This window comes from Lemur catta, chromosome 2 (assembly GCF_020740605.2).
Source record: "Lemur catta isolate mLemCat1 chromosome 2, mLemCat1.pri, whole genome shotgun sequence".
Taxonomy (NCBI): domain Eukaryota; kingdom Metazoa; phylum Chordata; class Mammalia; order Primates; family Lemuridae; genus Lemur; species Lemur catta.
In genome coordinates this window covers 67,397,655-67,411,052 of record NC_059129.1, presented here as the reverse complement: position 1 = coordinate 67,411,052, position 13,398 = coordinate 67,397,655, and the positions used below count along the sequence as shown (strand labels likewise).

The 13,398-nt window shown below is 32.9% G+C and overlaps 1 protein-coding gene across 1 annotated transcript in view; it reads left to right on the top strand.

The window, feature by feature from the left end:
* The window catches only part of EYS (eyes shut homolog), a 1,451,515-nt gene that overhangs the window by 398,631 nt on the left and 1,039,486 nt on the right, over nucleotides 1-13,398 (top strand). Inside the window, 1 exon segment of the mRNA XM_045543805.1 lies at nucleotides 8,395-8,516. Coding sequence (XP_045399761.1) covers nucleotides 8,395-8,516 — 122 coding nt within the window.

The following is a 13,398-nucleotide window of genomic DNA, read 5'->3' as shown; positions in this document are numbered from 1 at the left end:
TTTCTGGATAACAGATAACAACCATCACTGATCTTTTACAATGCACAAAATGTCTACCTAACATCTATTACCACCTAATGTTCATTAAACATATATAGTGTCAGTTGGCTCTTCTGTTTAGTGTAAAGCATTGTCTTTTTCTTAGAATTTGTATAATAGATTCATAATTAGTTTTATGCAGATGTAAAGAGTACATATCTTTAATATATGGAGGTATGCTCCATGAAGAACTGTTTACACACTCAAGAGATATATAGTGTATAAACAGTAGTTCTTCATAGAATTTATAATATCCAGTCTAATGTTTTCATACTTTTGTTGCAGATTGTAGAAGTTGGATGACTTGATTTCTACTTATCTTTATGGTGGATGCCACTATGTCTTTGTTTCTGCTATTTACACATCCTATATAACACCTACTATACAGAAATGTTGCCTTTAACCCATTATTTACATACTTTAAACATTGCCATGTTTTTATAAATATCTGAATTCTGCTATCATGTTAAACATTTTAAACAGCCTTTTTTCTTTAAGTTTCTCTAAATTATCATAAAGAAAAATTCAAACTACTAGACATATGGAGCCATGTTTAGCATTTTCACATTGTTATAAACATTTATGTTCACTTAGTGTTCTTAAAACAGTATTGTTTTTTAAGAAATTTAACATCATAGAGAACTTGATACTAAATGTTATTCATAGACTTAAATGTGACATACTAAATTGACTGATGCAAATTTCAGTTAGAGGCAAAATATGATTCTTTTATAGTTTTCTGTTTAGAGGTAAATGCACATCTCTACTAGCAATACAACTTCAGTGGGAACCTCAGCACCTCTGATTTTTCTGAATTAATGACATCATTATAAAAGGAAATTAATGAAAACAGGTTTTAAATTTTTCCTACTGAATATGTATGCAAATAAAATGTATATTACTTTAGTTTCTTAACTTTACAAAAATATAATTTTCAGCAAAATAAAACCTGAAAGAAAAAAAGAAACATATATTTTTTAAACACAACTAAGAAATACAGTGTGATTCCCAGTGTGAGAAGACCAACTATACTTCTTTACCACTTTTTTAGGAAAGCTTTCAACATCTCCTCAGTGTGCGCAGGTCCAAATCCTATGGATCACAAAGCCTTTTAGGATATTGTCCCAATCTACAGAGATAGTTCAAATGAGTAAATTTCATTAAACACATCCTTGTATTTATCAAATATTAGTGTAATAACTAACATATCACATATTAACGTAAACATTTTTGAAATGGGGATGCGTTTTCACAGTAATGGTATCTTAATATCTTTAAATAATATTTTAATCACTTTCAAAATTTAACTGGCAAATTTTGCTTTCTGTGTTAGTTTCCTATGATTGCTATAACTAATTGTCATACACTAAAAACTACACAAGTTTATCATTTTATAGTTTTGGGGGCCAGAAGTCTAAAATAAGGTTTTGCAGGGTTGCCTTCTTTCTGAAGATATCTATTTCATTGTCTTTTCCAGCTTCTAGAGACTGCCTGTATTCCCTGGCTCATGACCCCTTCCTTGCATCAGGAAAGTCTTATTTTCATCTTCATATCTCCTACCTCCTTTTAACTTCTTGCCCGAGGGGGAGGGTGGTGAAGGGAGTCGGAGGGCATTATTCATTCTATCACACTATCCTTAATGGTACATAAGATAAAGTTCCCTTAAACTCAGTGGCATGTTATGGTTAGTGAAATGTGCTAATGCATTTCCTTCTTTCCTGCATTTTGTGTTCCATCCACAATGACTTCTTTTCAGTTTCCTGAACTTTCTCAGCTTCTGGCCCTCATCTTTTTATAATAGAAAGCTCTCCCCATGCCTTCTGTATCCCCCATGTATAACCTTGATAATGTATGGTAATTTTTTAGGACTCACTCTAAATATCACCTATTTAGAAAGCTTTCCAGTAGCTCTTAGGATGCCTCAGTCGCTCTTATATTTGACTCTGTTAGTTTTCTATGTTGAAGAACAAGTTATCATAAGCTTAAATACTTAAAACAACCCTCATTTATTGTTTCATAATTTCTGTAAATCAGAAGTCTGGGCATGGCTTAGCTGAGTTCTCTGCTCATGGTCTCAAGACTGAAATCAAGGTGTTGGCCAGGGCTGTGAGCTAATCTAAGGTCCAGGTTCCTCTTCCAAGCTTACTGGTTGTTGGTAGGCTCTATTTCCTTGTGGGTTTTAGAACTCTAGTCTTGCTTCCTTACTGGCTGTCTACCCAGAGTGTTCTCAGCTCCTAGGGCCCATCTGCCATTTCCTGTCATGTGGCACTCTATACAACACACCTTGCATTTTGCTTCTTCAAAGCAAATATTACTGATAATGCCTTTGATTTCTTTAAACTGTCATATGATTTGGTAAGGCCTACCCAGGATAATCTCAACTTTTTGATAGACTCTCCTTTGATTAGGGATCTTAACTATATCCACAAATCCTTTCTTCAATATAGTAACATAATTATGGCAGTGATATTCTATTATATTCACAAATCTCACCTGCATTTAAAGGGAAGGAATTTTATGGCCATGTACATTAGTGGTGGGAATCTTGGGGCCTATATTAGAATTCTACCCACCAGAGTGACTCCTTAGCATGAGAAATTGACCATGTTTACACCTTATTACACTGTATTGATTTAATTGCCTATTTGAACCCCTCATTGTTTATAATCCCATCATCTAACACAATATTCACCACATTAAAGGGGCTTGTTTCATATTTGCATGCTGAATTAATATACGAATTAGCATGATATGGAAGTACAGTGTATTCATATGCATTTTGCAAAAGAGAATATCATATGTGTTTTCTTAAATATGAGTATGAATTATTGTTCAGCAACAGAATGGATTATATGCATGAAATTATTTACAAAAGAACAGCTAAATTCACTCCCCACTCGCAAAGAAAAACACCTCATCTCATAATTAAATATCTAGAAGTAGATAATCAGAAAAAAAGGGTATGCATAAGAACTTTTTGTTAAGGACAGTTTATTCATTTTTTATGCATTTGTGGCAGATGTTTGTTCAATGCAATTTCCCTTTACAAAAAAAATAATACTTTCATTGTGATAAAAGAGTATCCAGAAATATATCATTTGTGATACATTTCAGTATCATAATGGTTTAAGGACAAGGAAGAGGTCTATTCCTATTTGAATTCCTCTACACTACTTAACATAGCTCTTACAAAAAGTAGCCACTTAATAGATTTTTTTTATTGAAGTAAATCCTTATTTTTATGTACTTAGGAAGTAGTTTTGTATTTTTACTTTTTTTTTTTTTTTGGCTGTACTTGGAAATTGAAGTACTGAGAGTTCTGAATTTTTATTGCTCTTATTTTATGGACACTAACTATATCATTTTGGTTCCTTCACTCTACACATTGTTGATATCTTCACCAGCTTCTAGCTAGGCCCTCTAAACTTTTTTCTTATGGTCAGAATTGGGAGAATTACAGGGATTCTGAAGTTTTTGAATTTTCAATCTGCCACTGTACTTCTCAACTTCGAAAACTTCATTCCTCATCCTAATTCTTTTTATTATACTTTCATCCCTGTAGTTGTGAAATTACTGAGAAAAATCTGAGAAGTTTAAGAATTTAAGGATTATTGTACATTTTCTTCTTTAAGGTATTTAGCCAGGCACTTTTAGAACCTATATTTGTACATATGTCCTATACATTTTTGTGAATAAATGCTATTATTTAAATACTTTACAAAGACCTAATATCTGAATATTCATACTATGCCTTGAAAACTGATACCTGAATAATCATTTTGCATTGATGAATAAGTTGGTGCTGTTTACACATCACTTTTGGTTTCATATGGATTCCCTTGGATCAAGGCATTCTATTTCTTATCTCTAAATGCTTGTGTGAATTTCACACAATGCAATCACTTTATCTAGTTACATTTTCTGAGTAAAAGATAAAACATATTTTCAGGACTGAGGTGTTCCTATTAAGATTAAAGGCTTATTATAATGTTCTTTTTTCATTGTTTACTTGTTTTGAGGATAGCAACAAATCCGTCAAGCAAAGCTTATAGAGATAGCAACCTCCAGGGTATGAGAAAGAAAACACAGGGAGCATCAAATCATTAATAATGTACTTTCTTAATTGCAATGTCTTCAGAGAACATTTTTGAACAAGAGGTGGAAAGTATAAAGAAACAAAATAGAAATTTTTTAAAATGCTGTCACTTAACATTGCTGCCTGCTGGTACTTTGTTAGATGAAGCATAGAAATCATAAATAACATTACTGTCTTAAATTATAATGCAGAGAGAGAGAGAGACAGAGAGTCACAATGATAATATGGAAAGAATCGAGACTAAATTGGATGCATTTATGCTGAAATGTGCCAGGTAAATGACAGTAGTTGCATGAGTGGTTCATTAGATAAGCACTGACACTTTGATTCTTTCCTTTCCAGGTTCTCACTGTGAATTTGGGCCTTGTGAGGCTAGTAATCCTTGTGAGAATGGTGCGGTGTGCATAGAGAAAACGGATCTGGAAATGTTTCCCCTTGGGTTCCAATGCCAGTGTGGGAAGGGCTTTGCAGGTACACGCTGTGAGATCAACATCAACGAGTGCAGTTCCAGCCCTTGCCTGCACGGATATTGCTATGACAGTGAGTTCATTCAATCACTGCAATTACTGTAGAGCAGTCCAACTTAGAATCTGACATAGTAATGGAAGAGCTCAGTATCTAACCATGATTGTTTGCTGACTTTTTAGCCTGCCTTAAATATCAAAGCCAATACCAATTGTTTTCATTAATCACCTCCATTTCTGAAAAATTACATTTATATTTTGAGATGTGATGTGATTTTATGTTCTAGTGTCAGAATTAACCTTTTTCTTTATTTTAAATGGTAGAATTTCTAAAATACTCATTTGTAGGCATGGAAAAGCATTGTTTATAATATTTAAAATAACGCATTATTTTAGCCTATCTACTACACACACACACACACACACACACACACACACACACACTTCTTCCTACTGAAATGTATATTCCTGAAGGAAAAGAAGAAGGCAGGAAGAAGGAAAAATAGGAGGAAGAAAAAAAGGTACAGGTAAAAGAAAGATTGAATACTGGAACGAATTTTTCTGTGGAAGAACATGCCTAAAGTCAGTGAATTTTTATGAGACACAGGAAAATGAAATGACATTGTACACTGAATGTGGCTAAGAGACATGAAGAAGAAAAAAAAGATCTATAGGGGTGTCGAAAAAAACTGTCTACCATATTTTGCCTAATCTTACCTCCTTTAAAATGTATTTCTACATGATCCCACAGTAAATGAATAAATGGTTAAAATAATATTAGGTATAAAACCCCATTTCAATAGAAAGTCATGTTATTTTCATTTAATTTAGAAATGGTATTATTCAACTCAAATTATGAATTCCCTTTTTAAAACCAATGCTCTGCAAATACATGCCCTTATGGAGGGAAATGGATGTTTTAAATTGAGTGAAACAGCCCAGATATAAAACAACTGGCCATGATGAGGTCCTAGCAACCTGGAATAGCTATGTACCTACTAATATATAATTAATCTTTCTAACACTGTGCTAGCTAAGGAAAATAGATCTGTGGGCTGTGTGCCATGCCACTTGTTTGATACCCCTGATGTAAACCATCATTATTGTTATTTTTTTCCAGGAGTTGGGCACTTCAAAGATTGTGTTTTTAAATTTTGAAAATTCTCAAATTCCCTTGAAATAAGTCAGTATTACATTATTTCTGAGCTCAAACCCACATGTGTTTGGTGATAATAGGACTGGTTCTCAAATTCCTGGGGCTAACTATAAAATAATGAAGGCAGAGTGATACGCCTGAGAAAGACATTAAAGACTTTTTTTATATCTAGGCAGGACTCTTATAAATATTAAATATGGACTATTTTAACAGTTTTAATGGAAATTGTTCATATATATTAATAATATAATACATTAATAATATAATACATTTGAGTTTTATAAGGTCTCCATAAGTATTTTAATGTATCATTCCTTCTAAGATAAGAAAATGCAAGTCCTAAATATGTTACTCATAAGGTAATACTGCCTGTTAAAATTTTGGATACCATAATATATTATGGAAAAATGTAAATTTTGAATACTCAATATATTAACATACTTCATAGTAGACTTTTTGTAATATATTTTGGATTTTATCAAAGGCTGTTTAGCTACCAGGGAACCAAAATATTTATTAAAAATTAGATCATACGTGTGTAAATATTATAAGAATAAATCTAAGACATTGGATTCTTAACACTTTCTCCAAAATAAGATAATTTGGGGAGCCAAACTTTCTGAATTCAAGTTAATAGTATTTATTACATGACTATATACAAGAAAGAATCGTTAGTATGTATATGTGAATCTGTAAATCTCAAATACCATTATACGAGTGTTCACCATTTCAGTGATACATTATTAAAATACTTCTATATTTTCACCACAAAATTTGATCATATCTCAGACTTTCATTAAGTATAACCAATGTAAGATGTTTGGTGCATATTTAAGTATAAAATGCATAATATATCTAGATTCATAGAAAGCCTATCTGAAGAAAATTGGGCCTTAAAATGGCACTATGTAATATTTATAAACAACGATGAACACACATACAATGACTGGATTTTCTGATAGAAAACATCACTACCATGAGCAGGACAATGTGCTTAAAATGTATTTCCTATAAAATGGTTATTAGCCATCATGTAGCCCCATAGTTAACAAATTAGATGTAGGAAAAATCCCCATTGTTTCTCCATTTCAAATATTTCAACAATTCTGTTTTTGTATTTCCCCTGTATTATCCAATTTCCCCTTGGTATCAAATTCCATTCCTCAGGTTCTCTTGGGCACATAGTTCATTTATTAGCTTTTTAGTCCAGAACAGTCAACATTAGAAAGTACATTTCTTGCCAGTAAAAGAATACTTTATTTTTATAACACTAATATGTTTTCCAGATCCTTTGTTAATTCAAAGTTACTTTTTGTTGTCATTTGCCTTTAAAAATAATTTATCATTTATCTACATTGATCATGTAATGTCTATGCTGAAAGGTAATTTGACTCTAGTTGTTTGTTACTTGCCAATATGCATCAGTATCCAAACTTGAATTATCATCAAACATATTTTTAAATATTATTATGATTGATGGTATTCCACCATGTCTTCATAAGATATAATAGCACACTGTATGACATGTGGTTTTAATTTCTTAAAATATATAATGCCATATATAACATAAAAACAAGCACAGACTAATATTTTATCACTTTAATTTATTTATACCTGTATATTTATTAATCATTTGTATTCAGTGAGAGGTTAAAAACTAGATGTTAGGTGAAAAAAGAAAGTATTTAATAAAACAAAAGTAAAATCTTGTCTAAAGAGCTGCCAATTCTTGTGAGTCTCACTTGTCTCTTGTTGATGGCTGTGGCTGCCTTTTTCTCCTTAGAGACCCTAGTTATATTAATACATGCCGTTCACAAGCATGGCTGCAGAAATCTAGAAGGTAACTAAATTCCTTACAGTGCATTGAAAATGTGAATGCCACCCAGGACATAAGCGTTTAATGAGTGTAATAGCAAGTACCTGCACAAGAAAGAGTAGCAGTGTAGATTATATGGTGTATCTCGGGGTAACCAAGAACCCAGGGACTGACTACAAGCAGCCATAAATCCATGCCTGCTCCAACTGCAATTCATACTGTCACCATTTCCTTGAGATGCTTCAGACATCATTCTTTTTGATCATTAGTGGTAAAACGAAGGACACGTTCAGATCATTCTTTTTAAATGATTATGGTGAAATGTGAAAGTTCTTTTTAACTAAGGCTTAGTTAGTTCAATATCAACTTTCAGATCACTATGCACTTTAATGGACCTTGTCACACAGAGAACTTTAACAACCAAACAGTTAACTTTTTGTTTATTAAACCTAAAACAATCAAGGAAAGTTAAATGACACAAAAGTAACCTATTTATCATATGTATTGTATAGTTCCAAAAACAAGAGAGAAAAAATAAATTGGATATTTTCATTGCTGCTTTCCAAATTGTTACCAAATGTTCATTGTGATTGTTCTTATTTCAAATAATTGAAGTATTTTTTGTAGTTAAATGAACTGAACAAGATAGTTATTTAGAAAATATTGTAGAGAAATGTGTAATAGAGTATTAAATATAAGAATTCATACTTTCTTTGGTTAAAAGTGAAATGCATAGATGATTATAGCATTTTTAGAGTAGTTAGCGTTATTTGCACTGTAGATAAAGGAATGTTAAGAGTTTTCTCTTTTCTATTGTTTCCAGTGGTTGATGGCTTTTCCTGCTTATGCAATCCAGGGTATGTTGGACTGAGATGTGAACAGGACATTGATGACTGCATCCTGAATGCCTGTGAGCACAATTCTACCTGCAAAGATCTGCATCTCGTTAGTATCCACTGATCTTACTACTATACCTTAATGTGAACTAACATAATTTAACCCCTATGAATGCAGTGAACTTTTGCCTATGTGGTATGTCAATATGTGTATACATATGATATCTTATGCGAAGAAAACAGAAACTCAAGCAACTTTTAAAAAACTTAAGAGTAGTCAAACATGTTCTATTCTCCACGCTATACAGGTTGGTTTCAATATTATATCACAAATGGTTCATTCATTGGATTCACAACTCTTGGCAATATTGAATTTGTGTAAAATTTCAAAAATTATTTTAAAAAGTGCAGTGAATCTTACAGCCACCTATTTTTATCTAACTTAAAGTATTCTCATATATATTTATTTCATTGTCATTCATTATCCTAAATTTTATTTTCATTTTTATCCATATTGTGCATTTCCATCATTTCCTTCATTTATCTATGTTGGTGCTGTCTCTTCAGTACATATCCATTTGTCATCGCTTTTGTCACAAGCATGTGCCATTCTGCCTCAAACAGACCATGACCCAGTTGGCAAATCAATGGGATCCCCTCGGGCTCCTCATTTCTCAGGAAGCCTGACATAAAAAATATCTATTCAAGGTGGACTCAACTCACTGACTGGCATCAGAAAATAAATGGCATATGACTGTCAATGTTACAATACTAGTATAGGCTTATAGTTTGTTCTTTAGCAACAGAACTGATATTCACAAATGGACTACACTAGTTGAAGTCAGAAAAAAAAACTTTGAAAAAAAACCTATTTTTATCACCATATTTTAACTATCAGTACACTGATACTGTTTTTTACAATGAAAGAATAATTTGGGGCAAATTGCTTCCTTCCCACATGGAAGGCAGAAACCTAAATGAATAATTATAACTAACATTTGGATATCCGTAACCAGGAACAGGGATGATCCATGGGTTATCTAGCCACGGTTTAGGGATGTGTAGTGGTCCTGATACTTTGTCTTGTTCCATGCTAGATGCTTTGTCTAAGTCAGTCAGGCCAATCTCATCACACTCTCTGGGATTTCTTTAGGAATAGGCATGTGACCCTATGCTGATCTCTGAGACAAGGGAGGAGTTCTATCTTAGGAAAGCTTTTCTCCCTTATCTGTAGAATGTAAGGAAAGGTAGGTAGATCTCTTCTAGACTTTCTAACATCTGGATATTATGCAAGTAGTTGCTGTTGCCATTTTCAGACCCTAAAGTGGGGGAAGGGGATGCAGCCTTATGATGAGTGACCCTGAAGATAGCAGATCTGAGGGATGGAAGAAAACTGGCCTTTGATCAACTGTTGAATTCTTGAACAAACCTCCCAGGTTCATTAGGCCTAACTTCTGGATCTAATTGTATATGATCGTGTATGGCCTCTTGTTTAATATGTCTTGGATCAGGATTTCTTTTACTTACAGGAAAATCATCTAATGTGACACCTCCATAATATGATTAAGCTTTATTTTGCCTGTGATTTCAGTGTTAATTTTAGCAATAATAGGAGTTTGTTATAATAGAAAGGACTGACTTCAAACCCATAATCACAAGATTCTATGTCTAGACTTGCCCTTGCTACAACTGGTCACACATCTGCATGACACTAAGGCAGTCATTTGAGAAGTCAGGGACTGCAATTTCAGATGCTGTATCATACCAAATAATAGAACTCTCAGATATAATGTTCTTTCATTTATCCATTTTTATAAATTGCCAGTAAGAAGCTATTCAGACTAACTTTAGTATCAGGTTAAAATCTGGACTCCTGATCCCAGAAATCATTACAATAAGAAAAAAGAAAAAGCAGAAAGAAGCAGGGTTGAAAAAGAAGTAAAGTTCTGAAACTAAATAAAGTTCACCACCTAGATTATCATATTTTATTAATTGATTCAAATATATTTTTACATAAACAGGAGACTATTAAAATTATCTATCTCCTAACCATAATTCATACATCAACTTCAAGAACAGATATGTCATTGAATTGGTGATATCCTTTCAAGGGAGGGTATTACAGAGGCAATAGATTGTTCTTAAAAATTAAACAACATTAAAAGCATTTTATAGCCTTCAGATATTGTGTCTGGGGCCCCAAACCACACTCAGATTTGATAATTTCCAACAAAGACTCAGAAAAGTCGTTTTACTTTTTGTTAGGGTTTATTACAATGAAAGGTTAGACATTAGCAATAGCAAAGGGAAAGACACATGGGTTGAAGTCTAAGAGAGATCAGGCACAAGCTTCTAGGTATATTTTTCCATTGGAGTTGCATGGACAGTACTTAAAATATTTTCTCAGAAACAATGTGGAGCAGCATGTATAAAGTGTTATTAACCAGGGAAACTGACTTAAGCCTCGGTGTCTGAGGTTTTTATTGTGGGGCAGTCACAGCTGCATGAAGCACCTGTGTAACTGACCTCAGCTAATCAGTCTTCCGCTCCTGTAGTGGTCAAACTGGTACAGCATGGCCAAAAGCCCCAGGCATACAAAAAACAAGGCTTCCAGCATAAATCACATCTAATTAGCATAAACTATTTGGCACAGATCAAGGTTTCAGGTATCAAAGACATTACTGTCAGTCAGGATGATCCAAAGCTCAGAGGAGACAGAAGAAGACTAGTCTCTTCTTTGGGACATGTCTAGTATGAGCAATCAAGCCTGCTGAATTAACTCTTTATTGCACAAATATTTTGTTAAATATTGCCTTTCTGTATAGGATTAAATGGTACGTCATTGGAAAATAATACTTTCTATAAAACTAAAACAAAAAAATTGCAAAGATAACTCAGATAAAAAGAGCTAAAAAGTCACAATTTTGAAATAAAGCCTGGAATCAACATTATAAATAATTATTTGAGGTTCATATTATATTTGCTTGCTTTCACCAACTCATTGGTTAAAGAAAAACTTTACCAATGCTGATGGCTTTGAAATGGAAGACAAATTAGGAAAGCAGAAAGCGGGATTTTCTGCAGAATATTTGATAATCTCAATAAACTGAAAGATGACTTACTTTAATCTATAAGGCATTCACATTTACCTGAAGACTCAGCAGCCTAGTTCTTGTATGGGTAGACTCTCCAAATCAACCTAAGCAATCTCACTGACATGAGGCTTACTTCTTCTTTGAACTTGGAATGTGTGTAGCTTTAAATTAATATTTTCACATTTGTAGCATTTCCTTATGATTACATTACAGCATCATGATATTGAATTTAGGGAAAAAAAGCAGAATATCAGGAGACACTGAAACCACAATGAAAAGTATTCTGTAACAATGAATCAGTTTTCTTCTTTTCCTTTCTTTATGGTTCAGTAAACCTAAGAAAACAATGGAAAGAAAAAAAAATTTTTTTTGAACACGTAGCATATAAGATACAAATGTTAAGAAAGAGTATAGTAAGACTTATTTCCTCATGTAACTTTGTGAGGTATATTTGAGAATAACTATTTCTTTGTGGTTATCTAAATACGTATGAGCAAATTAATCTAGTATTTTCCCTCTCATTTTACTTTCATTTTCCTCTGTATCTTACATGAATAATGAATGCTTAATTTTGATAACAGCAGAAGAAACAAAGGTAGTTCAATAGAACTAACATGTGGAGAGAACAAAGCTTGTGTTCTTATGCAACTATGTGAAAATATATACGCATATATAGTGGTATAATATAGGTTTAAATTTTCTCCTAAACATTCAGATATAAAAGACAAACTGAATTCATCTGTATTCTAAAAGGAAAATAAAACTGGCTTTAGCTTCACTCAGCATATGGTTAAAAAATCCATGTCAGTTATTTGAGAGTTGCCCATTTCCTTTCACTGGGATTATAAGTAAACACTGGGAGTAGATCAATCCAGTGATCACAGAACAGCCCCTGCTGCATGGTTCATCTTGGCTGCTACTAAAATGCCCATTGTGGCATCTCCATGCTCCTTTCAAAAATATGTTAATCTTCCAAATGATTCCAGATTTTGCATACCAAATTTGGCTCCCAGGACCTTCTCTGCATCCCTCCTTTCAAGTGTATGATGCTTAGCTAATCAGTGGTCAGGTCCCAGTTGTCCCATCACCATGTCCAGTTGGAACCAGAAATCTCTAGGTTCTGTTCTCTCTCTAGGATTTCAAATTTCCAATCGGTGTGGAATCAGTCCAATTGCTCTCTGTCCAAATACTAAAGCCTTCATTTCTTTCATGCCCTCCCTCTCCATAAAGACTTGCTTAATGTCATTTAGTGGAAATTAACATAGAGAGTCTGACTCAGTGTTGAATCTTAGGAGCTTTAGAATTCTCAAAATACAATGGGGAAAAGAAAAATTCCACTTTGTAGCAAAAAAAAAAAAAAAGAAAGAAAAGAAAGACAATAGTAAATTATATTCTCAATAATTTCTCTTTTACGTAAGAACTTGACAAAATTTGTCCAGCCTCAAATGTCTTAGCTCTTATATATAACCTTTATTATGGTTGTGTTGTGTATTAATATTACTAAATCATGGGTCCTAGGGAATATAGTCTGAAATGTTAAGCCTCCAAAAATGATTTCTTTAACTCATTTTTAAATTTGATTGGATTAAACTTATTGTAAGCTTAGAGCAACTTAGAAAAGAGAACATTTGGGGATTGTCTGCCTTAGACATGGATTTTTTTCCATAATTTATTACTGATCACTTATTGAAACCATAAAATGAAAAATTGTTACAATATTCTCTCATTTACTATATATGGTTTTATTTTATTACTTTAAAATTATATAGCTTTTTATTTTAGTACCATAATATGCACAAGCAATTATTAGACCTTTTAATTGGTTTATCAGCTTCTTCAATAAAATGTAAGTGATGGACTAGGTTCTTCATAACCAGAAGGTTGTCTTTGAAAATA